Source organism: Apis laboriosa, unplaced genomic scaffold (assembly GCF_014066325.1).
Source record: "Apis laboriosa isolate Shangri-la unplaced genomic scaffold, ASM1406632v1 scaffold70_cov154, whole genome shotgun sequence".
Classification (NCBI taxonomy): Eukaryota; Metazoa; Arthropoda; class Insecta; order Hymenoptera; family Apidae; genus Apis; species Apis laboriosa.
The window spans coordinates 543,340-562,270 of NW_025224195.1; the positions used below are offsets into that span (position 1 = coordinate 543,340).

Here is an 18,931-nt window from a genome sequence, read left to right on the forward strand (position 1 = left end):
CAGCCCGCAGGAATGACAATAGACTGTCAGATAATGAATCCCCACTGTCACCCCCTTTACCATCCCACGTCCTAAAACCCACCCTTTGCCATTCTCTCTCTTCCTCTAATCATCTTTTTCTCGCAAGTTTCCTTTCTCTCGGCAGCGACGGCTTCGAAACCATCAACTTTTACTCATCGGAGAACAAACTCTTCTCAAACTGCATCGATATCTGCAAAAAATTAGACTGATCGAATCGATCATGAAAAATATAAAGCTAATTATTTATTATATTTTTCTTATGGTAATTTAGATAATGGAGAAATTTAATGAAAAAACTTATATATATCTATATTAAATATTTCTTTTAAATTATGTAAATTATAGAAAAATAATTACATGATTTTTTTATTTTCTTTTCTTTAAATAAATATTATCGCAATATTGTAAATATATTATATATTGTAATAAAGTTATATTTTATTACATAATTAATACGATTCAATTTTTCTTTTTTATCTTAGTATGTAATGCTTTTTTCAATATTTTCTTTTATTTTTATTTCTGTGGTGGTATATCGTTACATATACATTGTTAATAAACAATGAAAAATATTTATATAACTTTTACTTAATCTTCAGTCGTATCTTTCACTAACTATATTCCTTATACTTTCCACCCTTTATTCTTGTAGCAAACAGGACTATGACCGAGTTATAGACGAGGCGTTCGCTTAGAGCTAATGCCACTTTTATTGGTCAAGATTCCAGTCAAAAGCTGAATAGATGCTCGTTCCTCCAACTTAGTTTCCTTTAAAAATTAAACGAATCATTGATTATATTTGTTTATAAAAAGATTTTTTTAGAACTTCATTTAAATGTAATTTCATATATGTTAATTGACAAAATTAATTTACAAGTTCGATATATTATTTTAATTTTCTAACAAATAAACGTAATATTTTTTTAATTTATAAAAAATTTTTTTAATTTATAAATTATAAAATATATATACTTTTTCATAAACGTATATAATTGACTGTTCTTTAATATTTTCAATTTTATATTTAATAGATAATTAATATTTGATTTTTGTTTATATTTTGCATATTAAAAAGAAAAGAAATATAAAAACTTATTTCCTTATCCTCTTAAGCTTCTTTTTAATCAAAGATATAATGTGTATTTAAATTTATCATGGTACATGCAAATCCTCTCTCATTTTTTTCTTTCTTTTTTTATGTGAACTCGGAAACGAATGGAGCAAAGCCGGAAAAAAGAATTGGAACGTGAGGTATAACATATCGAACTGAATGTTGAAGCTAGCGGGAGAGCGAGTCGAAAAAAAATTTTGCCTGGAATAACTCCAGGCAGAAAAAATGAACAAAAAATTTCCATAAAAATGCACCAGTACGTATAATCCGGATAAAGCTTAGCATCGCGCGAATAGCTATGTTACTAGCGAAAAAAAAAAAACAGAATTGGTATATAGAAATGATGGTAATCAAAGATTGTAAAAGATATGTAGAGAAAATATCATTGTATACATAATAATTTTATATTATATTTTTTTTTTAAATAAAAATAAAATAAATATATATTGATCTTTCTTATTATATAATATTTTAATATAAAAAAGACCAATATCAACTCTTAAATAAATATTTATTATTTAAACTTAAAAGTTCGATAAAAACATATTAATAATTAACTTTTAATAGAATCAATGTTATATATGTCATATAATAAGCATAAATTATAATATTAAAGTAAAAATTTTTTTATTAGTTTGTTAAATAAATTTTAAATGTCGAATATAATTTTGTGAGAAAAATATATTTTCGTTATTTGTTTTAATACATTCATAATAGTATATAAATATGGTTTACATTTAGAACCTGAAATTTTACTTTTATGTATATAATTTTGTTTCAGTCTCATAGAAGAAAAAATTTTTTTAATATCTTGTATTTACGAATATTCACGCATAATAAAATGTTATTACTTCTAAAATGTACAATATGAAAATATCTTAATTCCACTTTAACAAAATATTGAGGAAATTATTAACATCAACAAGAATGCTGTAGAATATATTTATTACAAAATACTTTAGATAATATATACTCACTAATGTACGTCCGCACAAAATTTGGAAGATAACGATACTTGTTTATATTGTCAAGTTTCAGTATTGAAAGTAGTTTTGCACTAATTTCCTGATTAAACTTGACTGAAATTAAGTTTAACTATTACGGTATAAGAGAGTTTAAATAAAAGGGGAACTATCATCTTTGTATCTTATTATGATGAAATGAAACTCGAATTATAAATAAAAATATGCAGTTTAGAAAAATATGATCATGTTTTCATTGAGTAAACATTCTATGTGTTTAAAAAATATTTACTTAAAAAATTGTTTTATGTGCTTCAAAGTCAAATATATAATATATGTATTTTCATGAGATCTTAAGTTTTACTGATTATGAATCAGTCTTGAGACTGTTAACTGATTAATCATTAGCAGTAAATTAAGCTTTATAGATCACAATGGTTTAGTACTTTAGAATCAACAGAAATAATCTTGTTGTTTAGGCATTTTCACTAGCGGGCCTCTTCTTATTCTAAAAAAATAAATATATTTTATAATATAATATTATATGTAATTAATTTTACTTTTTTTTAAATATTATTTTAAAAAAAATCTTACAGTTTGTTTAGATGGTTTGACATCAGTACTAGAAGTACGTGTTTTGGATCTTTCTTGTTCTAATTGTGCATGTAAAGATGCTACTTCCGACGTTAATTCATCTCGTATTTCTTGCAATTTTGCTACTTCGGCTAATACTGACGCTTTATCTTTCACTAAAAAAGAAAATAATAATAGAAAATACTATAATAAAATTATATATATATATATATATATTAATATATAAAATTATATATATTAATAAATATATAGCAATAACATTAGATTATCAATAAGAAAACTATTAACCTACTTTCTCCATGAGACAATATTTGATACAATTTCTTATTTCTTTCTTTGACTTGTGTTAATTCTTCTTTTAAATTTTCTACTTGATTTCTTAATTCATTAATAATTTCATCACGTTTTTCCACTTCTACCTTTAATTGTGCAGATGTAATATCATCATCAATTTTATTTAATCTTGCCTTCAACATATCCTTTTCTTTTTCTTTTGTAATTTCTTCTTTTGTTTCTTTCTCCACTCTTTCAAAAAATTCTGTGTCTAAATCTATAAAATCATAGCTAACTAAATTTATTATCTTATATACATATCTACAGTAAAATATAAAATTACCTTTTGATTTAGTATCACTGCATTCCAGAGGTAATACTGTATTTTGAGTAGTAGTATTTGATCCCATACTGTTGAATTCCTCCAATGACATAGTAGCCTTTTTTGATTTTTTCCCTGATTTCTTATTTGACTCTTGTTCTTTTTCTGACCTAGCTGCACTTACTAGTTGCTCTTCATAAGCCAACTTTGATAGTAAGATGGCTTGATGTAATTCTTGCTCAAACGTTTCCTCGACAGCCTTAAGGAAATCACAATTGGACGTGATAACACACAACACTTATAAATATGTCACTACTGAAACAAAATCTTAGCTTTAAAATTTATATCTTAAACTAAACTATAATTTTCACACATATTAGTCAAGCCTGTGCTGTCCTTATTACATACAATTCGTTGGGAGTCATTGTATGAAAATGTCCAGATAAAAACTTATTTTATTAAAGTTACAAAAAAATTTCATTAAGCTAATGGCAAATAAAAATAAGATATTGTAAATAATTTATACATTACCATTGTATCTTTCTGTTTCCATTGTTCCCATTGTTGATTTTCATTATTGGGTTTTTTCTTTTTTCCCTATATAAATAAAGAAAAAATATAAAATAAATAAAAAAATAATAATAAAAATAAAAACAAAATATCTTCTACATTTTTATTTATTATTACATAACAATTATTTTTTTATAAATAAAATATTAAAAAATTCATTTTTTTATTATATATATTTTAAAATATATTAAAATTATATAATAAAATATATTATATTATTTACTAAATATTACATTGAAAGTTAAAATCAATATTCAAGTTTAATTCGAAATACATAAAAATCCCGCCATGATCATACTATGACATTTACCGGCTAATCAAAAACAAAAAAACAACAAAGACTACACACATCATACCTTATTTTGTTTTTTCTTATCATCCTTTTTTGGTTGTTGTTGCTGTTTCGATTTGTTGGTTTTAGATTTTTGATTTGCCTTACCAGTAGTAACATTCTTCTGGGTTTTCTTCGGCTTACAATCATCATCATCAATGCTGAGAATTGCGAATCTCGACGGCACGGCAGTCGCCATTTCTGTGAACTCTGAATATACATATGTATTGATAATGAAACTACAGAACTTCCGGTATCATTATAGTCATAAAAGTTCTAATGTTCGTCAGATTGTGTGTTATTATATCGTGTATCATATAGAAAACGATGTAATATAGTACAAATGACTTACGTGTGTATATTTATCGTATATAAACGGATGTATAACGAAAAATGAAGAACGACGTTAAGCTACCACATAAACCGGAAACGAACAATAAACGTTATTGCAAATCTTCAGCGCCTCTGGCGGAAAATATTATCGAAATTATACTTACTCACCCGGCGACACAGTAAGACCAACTGATGAAATAAAAATAAGAAAATATTTATATTTCAAAATATTATTTTTATATTTCAAATATTACAATTTCTTATAATTTTTTTTAAAATTTTATTACAATTTATCAATATATATTAAAGACTTAACATTATTAAAAAATTGAAAAATATTATCAGATTTATGATATAAATAATTTTCAATTTATTTATTAATTAATTAAATTTTTTTTATATTTCAAATTATATGATATAACAAAAATTTTGATTTTTAAATTAATTTGAATGTAATAACGAACTATATATTTATATAAATTAAAATATAATTAATATATATTACATTTGTAAATATATATAGATAATTATAAATTATTAATTATATAAAATTCAAATATTACATCAATTAAATATTACATAAATTAAAAATATAATTTGATTTAATTGCATATTGAAATCACAATTATTATCTTAAACTATAATAATACAAAATAAATTTTTACCAATGTTTTATTTATTTATCAAATCTATTTTTTAAATGTAAAATAAATAATTATATAATATGTATAAAAAAAAGATATAAAAATATAATATATATATAAAATTTGATTTTGTATAAAAATATTTGGTATTATTATATTAAAAATTTATTCAATAATTACTATTCTTATCAATTCATTTAACATAATCTCATATGGAACAATGGATATATATTGAAAATTTATATATATATAATGGTAATATATGCACTAATAAAGCATTTTAAAATGACAAACCGCGAGAAATATATATGAATGTGTAGTATTTAAATCCTTATAACCTTCAATTTTATATAATTTTTATTTCTTTATTATATATATAATAAAACATTTTTTTAAATGAATAATATATATATTTATTATTATCATATGTTAATATAATATATACATATCTATCTTTATTAAAAAATTGTAGAAATTATCAAAATAGAATACGAAGCTTAAAAGAGAAAATAGATATGTAATAGTTGGTAACATTGCGGAATCGAGAATCTCGAACAACGAGAGAGAAGGAAGTATCCATCTACACATCCATCCATCCACCGTACAAAGCCCCGTTGCACGTCGGGAAACTGAACATGTACGTACGTCGTATAAGCGACGTAGAGTGTTGAATGTGTCGATTTCGTTCGGGGTTGGCTTGCACTTTTCGCGGCTGTATGTGCGCGCAGCAACGTCGCGTGGTCGGTTATCAAAGTGTTTGCGAAGCCTTATAGTGTATTGTGATTGAGTGATAAGAGGTGAGGTGAAAAGAGAAACTTCTTTTCTTGGGACGCTCGCCAATTTCGGAGTTATAGGATTCTATTGCGGCGTCGTACTAACAAACTGTCGTGAGAACTGTAAAGTTCACGGTATACATCTGTGTAAGATATTCAATCAAGGAATTCGCGGGCTAAAATGCCCGACGTGGCTCCCGCGGACAACGTCGGCATCGAGATCAGAATCAACGAAGCGGTGCAGGACGAGGGGAGCGACGCTCGCTCCTGGTTTCCCGCGAATATACCTCCGATTCCATTTTTACATATGCCCGCGCATATGGGTGAACAATTTCTTGTATTTTGAAACATCAAACAGTGCTTATAAGTTAGCTGACTATTTAAAAAAAAAATATTTGTGTTTTATATACTACGGATGATTACTACTTTATTCAAGATAACATAACATGAAAACAACGACAATTTGCTAGCGTATTATCTATTTTTCTCATGTACTTCTAATAAAATATGTGGTAAATGATTTTGAAAAAATGTTTATGGTGCAATTATAGATCTGAAAGAACATATTAATTAAGGATCAGTAAATGTTTTCTTTAGAAGATTTAATAGTGACTACGTTGTCTTTCATATTTATGCTAATTAATAATATTATATATGAAGAAATCAAAAGTACTTTGATTAAGCAATGTGCTTTAAGTTTAAAAACTTACAAAATGAAAGAAACATAATTACAAAGTTTTTATAAACTTAAGGGAATCATTCATTCATTTGGCAATTGCATATTGCATTTGTTTATATGATTTTCTATATATATTAATCATGTTTTTTCTTAAATGAAATAATGTCATTTATTGTTACTGCATATTAAAATTAGATTTCAATCATAGAATAATTTTTTCTTATTGTTATAAACATATATGAACAATTAATTACACAAGGTGCTTCATCTAAAAACAGAAAATATATAAGATATTTATGTTGGACTTCAATGCTGATTTTGTGAAAGAATAATTTTAAATATATCTTTCTAAAATGTGCGAACAAACAGAAATTAATTATTTGGATGGAGATGTTGTTTGGGTAAAACTTGGAGGTTGTTGGTGGCCAGGACAAGTTACTGGATTTCATAATTTACCTGAAGATATTCAACATGAATTTCAAAAGAAACCTTTAATAGCTGCTGTAAAATTTTTTCAAGAAGATACATAGTAAGTAATTCAATATTTTTAAATTATTATTTTAATTATATATTTAAGTTATTATTTATTTTAATTTTTACTTAAATTTTTTTGTTTTAAATTGATATTCAATATATATCTTATTAATGTTTCAGTGAATTTGTCAAAAATTATCAACAGATTTATAAATATAACTGTACTCTAAAAGATGAATTTATCAGGAAAGGTTTAGGTATGATTATACATAAATAATAACAATTTTAATATTATTNTTTCTTTCAAAAAAATTTATTACATGTAATTATATATTTTATAATGTTACTTGCAGATAAATATAGAAGCAGAAGTAAAGATGGTTCCAGATATATGGATAAATTTCCTGGAGATGTTGAAATGGCTGAAAAATTGACAGGAGGTGATCCTGACATATTAAGTCATGACAAATTTTGTCCAGAAGAAAAACCAAATATATCAGCTTTATTTGGGGATAAGAAAATTTCTAAAAAGAAACGAGAACGTGATGAAAGTCACAGAAAAAGTGATAGTATTGAAATTGTGCGAAAAATTACACATCCACGTTTTTTAAGAGAAAGTGATCATGAAGTTCGAATTCGTCAACAACCTAGTAGTTTACAATCTACACCAAATATAAGTAATTCTCCACAATATCCTTGCCATTTATGTAATTTTACTTCTTCACGAGTTAATGTTATTATCTGTCATATAAAAAGTCATAGATCTGGAAATTCACCAGTATCAAAATCTAAAGTCAAAACTTATTCTCAATATAAAAGCAGATATTCTGATGAAGATACTCCAAAAAGAAAATATGCAAGAAAAGAAAAGAGTCAGTCAAATAAAAATAAAAGCAATAGTGAATCTGGTAAAAGAAAACAAATTAAACAAAATGAAAAAGTTGCTAAAAAGAAAAAGACTTCAGATCCTAAAATTCGAGATACCATATTGGCAGATTGGGAAGATGAATCAGATGAAGAAATTAGTTTAAATCAAAGTAAATCTATTGATTTAACATCTGTAAATAATTCACCAAAAGATCAATTTGATTTTAAAAAATCAGAAGAATCTAATGAAAAGAATAATACAATAACAGATACCAATGAAATTATAGAAGAAAGTGAAAAATTACTTAAAGAAACTGAAAAGCTTACAACAATTAATATAATGGAGGATTCTTTATCAGAAAATGTCAATATTTCAAAAAATTTTAAATCAAATCTTTTTGATAAACAACCTGAGCTAGAGAAAAATATTAAAATATCTGATATTGAAAGTAATGAATCTATTAATAAATCACAGACGGAAAAAGAAATTTTTAATGTTGATAATGAAAGTAAACTTAATACATCAGATAAAAATGATAAAAAATCATTATTATCTTGTTTTGATTTTCATGAAGAGGAACTATCTATACCTCCTGTAAGAAAAAAAGGACGGGCATTTCACCAAAAAAAAGAAATAATAAAGGAATTTGAAATGAGTCAAGCCTTAAAAACAGAACAAGAAAAAGAAACTGAACATAGTAAACCTGAAGATGAAGATAACAATATTAAACCAAAACAATGTGAAAAATTAAATACACTGCCATCTTTAAATGAGCAGAATTTAAAAGAAAATGAAAACAAAATTATAACTTATAATAAAGAGACAAATACTATAATTGAAAAAGCAAAAGAAAAAGCTAAATCTGAAAAAGAATCAAAAGAAATACAAAAATCTAATATCAATACTTGTGAAACAGAATTAGAAATTGTAGAAATATTTGAAGTTGAAAGAGTTGAAGCTGAAAATGAAAATGCTACAAATGGTTCAAAAAATTCTGCTAAAATAAATATAAATACTAATAAAGAATTAATAGAAAGCAAAGATTTAAGTATACAAAATATTTCTATATGCAGTAAACAACCAGATTCTAAAAACTCTATTAACGAAAATATAGAAAACATAAAAAACGAATCTTCAAAACAAACTGAAGAAATTTTATGTGATAGATTCACAGTTGAAACAGAAGATGAAACTGTTTCAGAATCTACAGAAACATTTCCAGAACAAAGTGAAAATTCAGATGCAGATATGTTGGATCAAGATCAAGTGCCTAATTCAAATTCTACAAATACTTTATTAAACAATGATCAATCCAATATTACTTCGCAAATTCGTAAGCATAGAGGTAGACCAAGAAAATCAGAATCTAATCGTATTAGTACTAGCGGAAGTGCTAGTGGTAGTGAAAGTCCAAAAGCAAGAAATAATAAAAATAGTCCAAAAGTTTTTGAAAAATTTGAAATAGAAAAAAGAACTTCCGAATCTGATAGCGAACGTCCATATAGTGGAAGGAAACGAAAGCCAAATAAAAAATATTTAGAATCTGATATATATATACAAGATGTAGATCAAAAAATATATAAGACTGATGAAAGTCAATCTGAAAATGAAGAAAAAAATTCTGAAAAAATAAAAATTAAATCAAAAAGAAATAAAAAATTTATAGAAAATGTCAAGAAAATAAATGAAAACATTGATCTTAAAGAAGAAAAAGAAATTGAAATTTCTTGTAATAAAATGGATACAACAGAAAATAATGTGAATTCTTCAAATATAGAAGTGAAAAATGATTTACTTGAAAATACTAAAAATGAAATGTTTATAGAATTAAACACAAAACTTAATGACAATCAAACTTCTACTGAAATTTCTAAAAAATTACAAGTATCAACTGAAGAAAAAATTCTATTAGAAGAATCTAATACTTTTGAAAATACAAAATCTTTAGTAATAGAAAAAATTACTGTTAAAGCTGAAAATACAATTCTTAAACTTGAAAAAGATAATGATACTAAAGATATATTAATACAAAATAATCCTCAACAAGAAAATTTAAAAGATTTGGAATCTTCATCTACACTTCAATCAGAATTTTTATCAGAGAAAGAAACATCTTTTCATCAACAAATAGATATTTCAAAAACTGTTGAAATGCTTCCTCCTAAAAAGTCTCAAATAAAAAAGTTTGAACTATCACAAATTGATATGTTTGATACTGATACTTCTACAAATAAAATCATAGATTCTGGATTAAATAGTGAGCAAGAAAAATCACAAAATATAAATACTGAAACAATTGAAACTAATATAGATTTAGAATTAATTAATTCTTTAAAACAGAAAGGACACGTTTTAGAAAATCTTGAAACAGACATAAATAATATGGAAAATACAAAAGATATAAACCAAATAGAGGAAGAAACTATAATACAAAATGAAGGAGAAACTATACCAGTAATTCAAAAAATTCATCAAATAGAAATAGAAACAATAGAAAAGGAACAAGAAATTAAATTAGAACAATTATCTAAAGATCTAACAAATACATTAAATGAGCAGCAAATTGAAAATAGAATATCTATGCAAACAAGATATAAAGGAAAATTTACACCAGAAACATGTATTAAATCAAAGAAAGATAAAGAATTATCTCCTGAAGAAAAATCAACAAATACATTCCAAGAAGCTTTCTTAAAAACGTTACATATGGACAAAAGAAAAGGTATAATTAATGAACCTGATACAATTGGAAAGGGAAAGAAGTGTAAAAAATTAATGAAGAAAAAAACTGAAGAAGAAGTAGATATAAGTACTTCTGAAGCAATTCAAAATGTGGTAAATAAAGATTCAAATATTTCAGATTTTCCTAATTCATCTCAAGACAATAATTCTCAAATCACAGTTGTTAGCAATTTTGAAGGTATAGAAGTAGTAGTTGATCAAAATCTTGAGATTGACACAAAAGTAGATGAAACTACTATATTTCAAAATGTTGATCAATTTACATCATCATCATCATCATCAAATGAATTTAACATTATATCCAAATCTTTAGTACAATCATCTTCAATTGAAGATACTTCTAAATCTATTAATATAGATATGCAAAAGTTAGATGAATCTTCAAGAACATCGACTTCTACACCTTCTCCATCATCCGATGTTACTGTACCGGTAAAAAAACGTGAAATGCCACGAATAATTGAAAACGTTACATTAACTGAACCTTTGCAAATTTTGAAATCGAAATTATTAGATAAATTACCACAGAAAGGAATAAAACATAAACTAGAAATAGAAAATACAAAAAGATCAGATCAAAAGGGTACTCCAAAAACAAAAATTATGAAGATTGAATCTTTATCTTCAAATACCAAAATGAAAACTGGTCCAAAAGTTACATCTCCACATTTATCTTTGACTAAAAAGTTACAAGTATTGAAAGCTGAAGAAGCAGAAACAGCTGCAATGATTGAAGCACAAAATGAACAGTTAAATGTAAAAGTTTCAAATATACCTACTACAACTGTTACAAGTGAAAAATATATTCAACAAAGTTCACAAAGTTTGGCAGATATGGAACTAGATATAAATTCAATGCCATTTGTTTTAAGTGAGGATGTTTTAACTCCAGAAAGTATTGAACAAATGCCTGTTGTTATATCTTCTATTATACCTGCATCTAGTACAATCCCAACAACATTATCTTTTACACCAACTACACAAATAGTATCTCCCACTCAAACTCAATACAAATTAAATGAAACTACAAATGAAATATCACCTACAAAGAAAAAAAGTGGTACTCCAGCAATTTTGAAAAACAAAACTAAAGCAAAACCTACAATTACAAGTATAAAAACATTAGTACCACCACTTACAGGTGGTGTAAAAGGTTTAAAATTTCAAAATACGCCAGCAACAAATAAAGTATCTCCTCTTTTAACACAAAAGACTGCATCAGGTAAATATGTAGTGGTGCAAACTTCTGGAGGACAACAGTTACGATATGGTGTTCAAGGAAAAACTAGTACACAACAAAAAATTGCTATACCAACTGGTAAAAGTGCTGGAAATGCACAGGTACAGGTTCAACAAGGTAGTAAAGTAGTTATATTAGCGCAATCAGGTCAAACTAAAATGTTGCCTTTAAATATTTCTAAATCATTAAGTGGTAAAGTTCAAAGAATTATGACAAATAAAGGTCAAGTATTTTGTCCTATCAGTCCTCAAGGTATTATAAATTCAAAAACAATCATTGCTCCCAAAGGAGATAATGTTTCAGCAACAACATCTAAGCTTCCTGCTGGACATAAGATTATTAATACACCAGGAATGATAGCATCAAAAGGAGTTTTAACCCCTATTTCAGGAACAATTGCAAAATCTGCTTTATTAGGTACATTGTCTCAAGGAATTATTACAAAAGGCATTTATACACCAATAAGCGCCTCTTTAAGCGGAAAAATTATTGGATCAAAAACTTTAGTTACAAAAGGTACAACTATTTTATCTTCACAAAATTTAGGTACTTCTAAAGCTATTTTAACTCCTATATCTCAAGCTATTACTAGCAAAACACTTTTAAATCCTCAAGGTATTGTAAGCAGTAAAGCAACAGTTTTGACTCCAATAACGGGACAACAAGTGAAAGCTATAGCAGCAAAAAGTCCATCCAAAGGAAATAAAGTACAATATCAATCTGTACAGCAAAAAGTACAACTACCTATGTTACAAAAATCACAAAAACTTCCAATGTCTGCTGCTTCACAAGGAAAATCAGGGCAAATTAAAACTGGTAACAATACAGTTGTATTACAAAATACTATTCCTACACAGAAAACTATACAACAAGGGAAGAAAATGATTAAACAAACAATTGTGCAACAAAATATTACATCTCAAGGTAATACTCAACAGACAATGGGGATAAATCCACAAATTCAACAAAAAGGAAAAGCTGTACCTACATCAACTATACAAAAAGTTATTATACCTCGTGGTAATCGACAACAAAAAACACAACAAAAAATAGTTGTTCAAAAAGTACAAGATCCTATCATTACTACTGTACAAAATATGCAGTCAAAACAAACAGTACCATTAACTTCTGTGCCAAATACATCTAAAACAACAATTCAACAAAAACAGACAGTTAGTAGTACTACAACTACAAAAATTACTACAAAAAGTCATGTAATAAATAAAACTACTACACAGCAACAAAAAAATTTGTTAAATGTTCCAATGAATTCAGTACCTCCGACTAATGTGAATACAAATCTTTCTACATCTTTATCTCTTCCACCATTAGAACCTATTGATTCTGACAGGAAATCAAAATTAGAAAATGTACTTATTGAATCTGTTCAAAAGGATCAGCCGAAAGTAGAAAAATTTAATGACAAAGCTAATGAAATAGAAAAAATAGAAGAACCAAAAGTAACAACACAACCACAAATAATGGCTTTACCAACAGAAAGTAATGATGGAACACAAACTTATGTTTTAGTAACTATTGATGAACAAGGACAAATACAACCCCTTGATAATAATACTCTTATGTCATTAGAAGGTACTACACAAAATCCAGATGGTACAAGAACATTATATATAGATCCTAGTTCATTAGGAGAAGCAGGAACACTAGACAATATTGTTCTTCAATTTGATAGTGCTGTATTACCAAATATACAAACCAATGCTACAGAATCTACTCAAGCAATTATATCAGAAAGTTTTCCTACTTCAGAAGTAATACAAACATCAAATCAAGATATTTTGGCTGCTGCCTTGGCAAATACAGATTTTCAACAAGAAATCAATTTAACAGAAAATCCTACCGGAAACGTAATGACCACTGGTTTGACTCAAACAAGTCTAATCAATCAAACTATTTTGCAATCAACTATTATACCTCCTACAGAACCTATTTCTTCTCCTTCTGTACTTGAAACTTCATTGACTTTGAATCAACCAATAATGACTCCCTTAGAGGTACCTAGTAATTTACCAATACAAGCAGAATCAACCTCAACTTCTGCTGTGGCAACAATTCCATCTTCGCTCGAATTACCAATAACAATTACAAATCCTAATATTTCTTATATTTCAACGGCAGAAGCACAAATTCAAATCCCTGGTAATTCTATGCCAGATATTGGAGAAATTATGGAAAATCCAAATACAACAGAAATTGCTCGAACAGAAATCCCTGCAAGCACTCAATATCTAGTATTACCAAATTTAGAAGATAATATAGAAACTTCCAGTGAACAAAATACTACTATTTCTATAACTAATGTTTCATATTCAGTTTCTATACCAAATAATATAGTTTTACAAAGTTCTCAAGTTCAAACTACTCCTTCAATGCCAATAATAGATGATTCTTATACTGAAAATGTACAATTCAATTCAACTATAGAATCATCAATAGGAACAGAACAGACTTTTGCAGATGTACCTGTTTCTGAAATGCTCGTTTCAAAACCTATTTCCGAAAAAAATGTAAACTCACAAGATATTAACGTAACATCAGAAATAATAGTATCTCATGATGTTTCTGCATCATCTTCCCAAGAATCTATTGTATCTACAAATGAATCTTGTATTTTAAATGAAGAACAGAATGCAATACCTTTACAAGAAGTGTATTCTTCTCAAGAAATTTCTATTAAGTCAGAGGAAATGATCTTGAAACAAACCGTTACTAAAGGAGATAACAATTCTCATGTAGCAATCGGAAGTCAAAATAAAGAAATTAATAATGATAATATAGTACATGTACAAATTGTGGAGCAACCAGATGATGCAATGACAAATAATGTATCAATAATAGATAAAAACACTTTAGTTACTTCCGAATCTAATATAAAAACTTCATCTGTAGAACATGTAGGTTTTGAAGTTTCAAATTCAAATGAAATAAATACAAATAATTCACAAGAGATGCAAAATATAAAAAAGTTTGAAGAATTAAACTTTGATGAGCAATCAAATATCAAGAATCATTCTCCTATATGTGAAGAACAAACAGCAACATCTAATGAAGTAGAAATTTCTCAAGAAGAAGCACAAATTCTACCTGCAGAATCACTAAATCGTTTAGATGAACAGAATATGGATATAGATGAGACTATTGAACCTAAAATTTATGTTGCAAATACAATAAAAGAACCAGAGGACTCTCAAAGAGATGAGCCATCTTCTCAAGGTGAAACAAATTTGATACGAAGAAATTTAGAATTACATTTTGAAGAAACAAATGCAGAGACTAGTCATGAAACACCATCACAATCATATGAACAACTTGGAATAGCAATGACTACTGATTCTATTGATTTACCTAGTCAATCTGCTATAAAATCTGAAAATTCAAGGGAACCCTCACAATCAATAACATATGAATCTATGGAAACAGATAAAGAAGCTGTTGTAGCAGAACCACCGACACAATCATTTGAACATTCAACAAAAATAAATGAAGCTTCTCAATCATATGAAACATGTGCAGAAGCAAGTACAAATGCACCAACTCAATCTTTTAATAAATTAATACAAACTCAAGAAGGAAGATCAACTATTGATGATACGATTGACGATCAAACATTTCCAACACAGAGTTATGAAGTTGGTAAACCAGAAAATATTCCAGAAAATTTAGAAACAGATCCAGAAATTAGTCAGGAAGGAAATATGCCATCTCAATCTAATGATATAGGTACAGATGGTATTGGTACATCTTCAATTTCTACAAATAATTCCGGGCTTAATGAAGACGAAACTGCAAGTTCGTCTTATGTTCCAGAAACACCAGAAAATCAAGAAAGAGATCCAGATCAAGAAAGTGCAATAAGTACATCGTCTTGTGAAATTCCACCTTGTGCTGAATTGAATATTGCATCATCTAGTGCAGAACATACAAGTATCCATGACAATGGAGTACCTGAAATACCTACATCTTCATATAATTTAAATCCAGATATTACTTCAACTCATGTAGACTCAATACCAACATCTAGTTATGAAGAACAAAATGTATCAACATCTTATGAAGTACCAATTTCAATGCCTGGCCTAGAAGAAACTCCCTCTCAAAATTTTGTTACAGAAAGTACTGATCATAGAAATGAACCATCTAGTTACTATACTCATCATCAAGAAGTAACAGCAAGTTATTATGAATCTGTAGGACAAGAAACCAATTCAAGATTAGATGAAGATCCACAAGAAGAAGTTACTCCCAGTTATTATGATGGTAATCCACAAGAAGCAAGTCAAAGTTATTTTAATCCAGAAGAAGCTACACCAAGTTATTCCAGTCATAATGTTTCTCCCAGTTATTATGATCACAGACCAGAAAGTGAAGCAAGTCAAAGTTATTATTCTGCAGATGATATAGAAAAATCAGAACAATCTTCCTCACAAAATATTGAGGCATCACAAAGTTTTTATCAAGAACAATCTGATGAATTAAAATTAACTCAACAAGGAGAAGCTACACCAACATATACAGAAAGGTATCCAGTTGATTACACATTGGAGAATTCACCAATAGAGAGGCATGATCTTGTAGAAAGTTCTGTACCAGCCACTAGGCCTACAGAGAGGTAATATATTATGATGCGAAATAGCATTTCGCTATATGAAGAGTCCTTGTTTTCATAGACTAATGGATATAACAGCCATTGATATATAAACTCGTCTATTTTCAATGTAAATATAATATTAAGACAAGTGATTAAATATAAGATTAAAATTAGATTCTTATTATAATTTATATCCATATAAATATGAATATATATATATATATATATATATATATATATATATAAATAAATATATATGTGCTACATGTATGTATGTGTATATGTGTGTGCGCGCGCATATATATATATATATATATATATATATATACACAACACACATATATATACACATTCATATATATATATATATATATATATTATACGCACGAATATCACAATATGTGTGTGCGTGTGTATATGTATCAACTACGGATATAATCCGTACATAAAATTTAAAATGTGAGCAGTGTAATTAATAAAAGAAAAATTATGGTTTCATTAAAAAAATATTATGATCTTATATATTCATCTTGTTTAATATATTGAAATAATATAAGCACATCGATATATTAAATTAGATTATCATTCATAACTTTTTTTTTTTAATGGACACAAATACTTTGTCATATAACGAATTGATTACATATTTTCGAATACAATGCACGTACAATATATATTGTAAAATTTTGTAAAAAGTCATTGGAGTAGTAGTAATATTTGTTAATTATTGTTAATTTTGCAATAAAAATATGTTTATACTATTATTCATTTATTAATTAAAAAAATATTATTAAATAATTGTACATTATAACAGGTTCTTATTGAAGATAATCAAAATTGAATCAGGAAAAATAATTCAATGAAATTTTACTACTACTCGTAATGACAAATCGTAATAAACGTATTAAAATAAATGCACAATATATCTTCAATAAGTACCAGTAACGTACGTTCCAAAATATTTATAAAATTTAAATAATCAGTTTCTTGGGCTTTATTTAAAAATAGTTTTTCATTGTTTTTTTTCATCATTCATAAACTACTTGCTGAAAAAGGTCTTTATGTATAATCACAAATGTAGATAATTGAGCGAATTAAGGATTGAATTATTACACATACATTGTTTATTTGTAGGTAATAGTTTACATTTATGAGAAATAAAGAAGCCTATTATTTCAATTATAATGTGTAATCCGTGTGCTGATGAAATGTAAAAGATAAAAGATTTTAATATAAGGAAATCTGTCATGTTTGAAATAAATTAATATTTACAGGGGAGTAATTTTAAAATAAATATTTGTATAATTACTAAAAATAAACATTTTATTATGAACAAAATCATTTTATTTATGTAAAATAATTGCAATTATATATCGCAATTTTAACGAATTTGTATTTTAATGGTTTTTGATGTGTAATTTAAAGTAAACAATGTTTTTTAAAAAAAACAATGTAAGTCTCAAACAAGACAGATTTGCCAACATATTCTAATATAAACATTTATATTATATTCTTTATAAACTCATGTTATCAAAAATAAATTTATTCTTATTTTCGCGGCGTTTTCAATCATGATCACGCTTGTATATATTATGTTACTATTATGAAAAATTATTAACTATCATATATGTATCTTATTTGAAAAAAAAAGCAATTTAGTCAGGTAAAATTGCAAAGATGGACTGAATTTGAATTTGAATTTTTTTGTTGCTTTTGAATTTAATCGATATATAGATAAATACACGTGTACATATATTTTTCACTCAAAAAAATATATTATAAAAATTTCTGTACCTATAAATAGTATATAATACTGTGAAATAGGGAAATATAATTACATTTTCTATTAAAATTTTCTGATACAATCGTAACTTGAAATATATTGCTTCATTGAAGTAACCAAATTTAAGTGGCATAAAGTGTTTAAAATAGCATTATCGTGTTCTTATATGGATAACAATTTGATATTTTCATCACTAACAATACTTTTTATTTCTACAGTGTGCACCTCATACACGATTGTAACTAAGAGATAAAATAAATACATAAATATTTACATAAAAAATTATATATGCAATAAATGTTTTTGTTGTTTTATTATTTGAAATTATCCCATTACAATAAATTTTTACCGATAAATTTAATAATCTCACTAATAATAATTTTCACTAAATATATTTTCAAAAAAACTAACAAACAATATTTATATTTATATTATATTTTATGAAAATTGTTAAAAATTATTGTTGAAGTATATAATTCATATATATATATATATTATATATGTAATATTATAGTAACAAATTTTTTTTATTATTATAATCACATGACATGTTAAATATTAAAAATTTTTGTATGTAATTTATAGATTTATAAAAAGTATAA

General features: G+C 26.2%; 2 protein-coding genes across 5 annotated transcripts; one reads left to right on the top strand and one right to left on the bottom strand.

Annotated features, from left to right (window-relative positions):
* Positions 1–1,923: 1,923 nt before the first annotated feature.
* Positions 1,924–4,583, bottom strand: LOC122719158 (G kinase-anchoring protein 1-like). 2 transcript variants are annotated; one of them, XM_043944757.1, is made up of 7 exons: positions 4,537–4,583; positions 4,210–4,394; positions 3,815–3,880; positions 3,305–3,542; positions 2,981–3,238; positions 2,689–2,843; positions 1,924–2,602 (listed from the first exon to the last, which is right to left on the bottom strand). In XM_043944757.1, exons 2-7 carry the CDS (start codon positions 4,381–4,383, stop codon positions 2,570–2,572), a joined length of 924 nt encoding a protein of 307 aa, XP_043800692.1. In that variant the 5' UTR covers positions 4,384–4,394; positions 4,537–4,583; the 3' UTR covers positions 1,924–2,569. The 2 variants fall into 2 exon arrangements, with proteins under 2 accessions (XP_043800692.1, XP_043800693.1); XM_043944758.1 differs by lacking the exon at positions 1,924–2,602 and having other exon boundaries at positions 2,745–2,843; positions 2,977–3,238.
* Positions 4,584–5,784: 1,201 nt separating this feature from the next.
* Positions 5,785–16,778, top strand: LOC122719140 (mucin-17-like). Of its 3 annotated transcripts, XM_043944729.1 has the most exons (4): positions 5,785–7,142; positions 7,268–7,344; positions 7,441–12,453; positions 12,553–16,778. In XM_043944729.1, exons 1-4 carry the CDS (start codon positions 6,967–6,969, stop codon positions 16,569–16,571), a joined length of 9,285 nt encoding a protein of 3,094 aa, XP_043800664.1. In that variant the 5' UTR covers positions 5,785–6,966; the 3' UTR covers positions 16,572–16,778. The 3 variants fall into 3 exon arrangements, with proteins under 3 accessions (XP_043800664.1, XP_043800663.1, XP_043800665.1); XM_043944728.1 differs by having other exon boundaries at positions 7,441–16,778; XM_043944730.1 differs by lacking the exon at positions 7,268–7,344 and having other exon boundaries at positions 7,009–7,142; positions 7,441–16,778.
* Positions 16,779–18,931: the final 2,153 nt, after the last annotated feature.

Coding starts and splice junctions, on each gene's coding strand:
- LOC122719158 (XM_043944757.1), bottom strand. CDS start 4,383: ATGGCGACTGCCGTGCCGTCGAGATTCGCAATTCTCAGCATTGATGAT. Junction 3,881..4,209: donor ATAAGAAAAAACAAAATAAG/GTATGATGTGTG, acceptor TTATTTATATAG/GGAAAAAAGAAAAAACCCAA. Junction 2,844..2,980: donor AATATTGTCTCATGGAGAAA/GTAGGTTAATAG, acceptor TTTCTTTTTTAG/TGAAAGATAAAGCGTCAGTA.
- LOC122719140 (XM_043944728.1), top strand. CDS start 6,967: ATGTGCGAACAAACAGAAATTAATTATTTGGATGGAGATGTTGTTTGG. Junction 7,143..7,267: donor TTTTTTCAAGAAGATACATA/GTAAGTAATTCA, acceptor TTAATGTTTCAG/TGAATTTGTCAAAAATTATC. Junction 7,345..7,440: donor ATTTATCAGGAAAGGTTTAG/GTATGATTATAC, acceptor TGTTACTTGCAG/ATAAATATAGAAGCAGAAGT.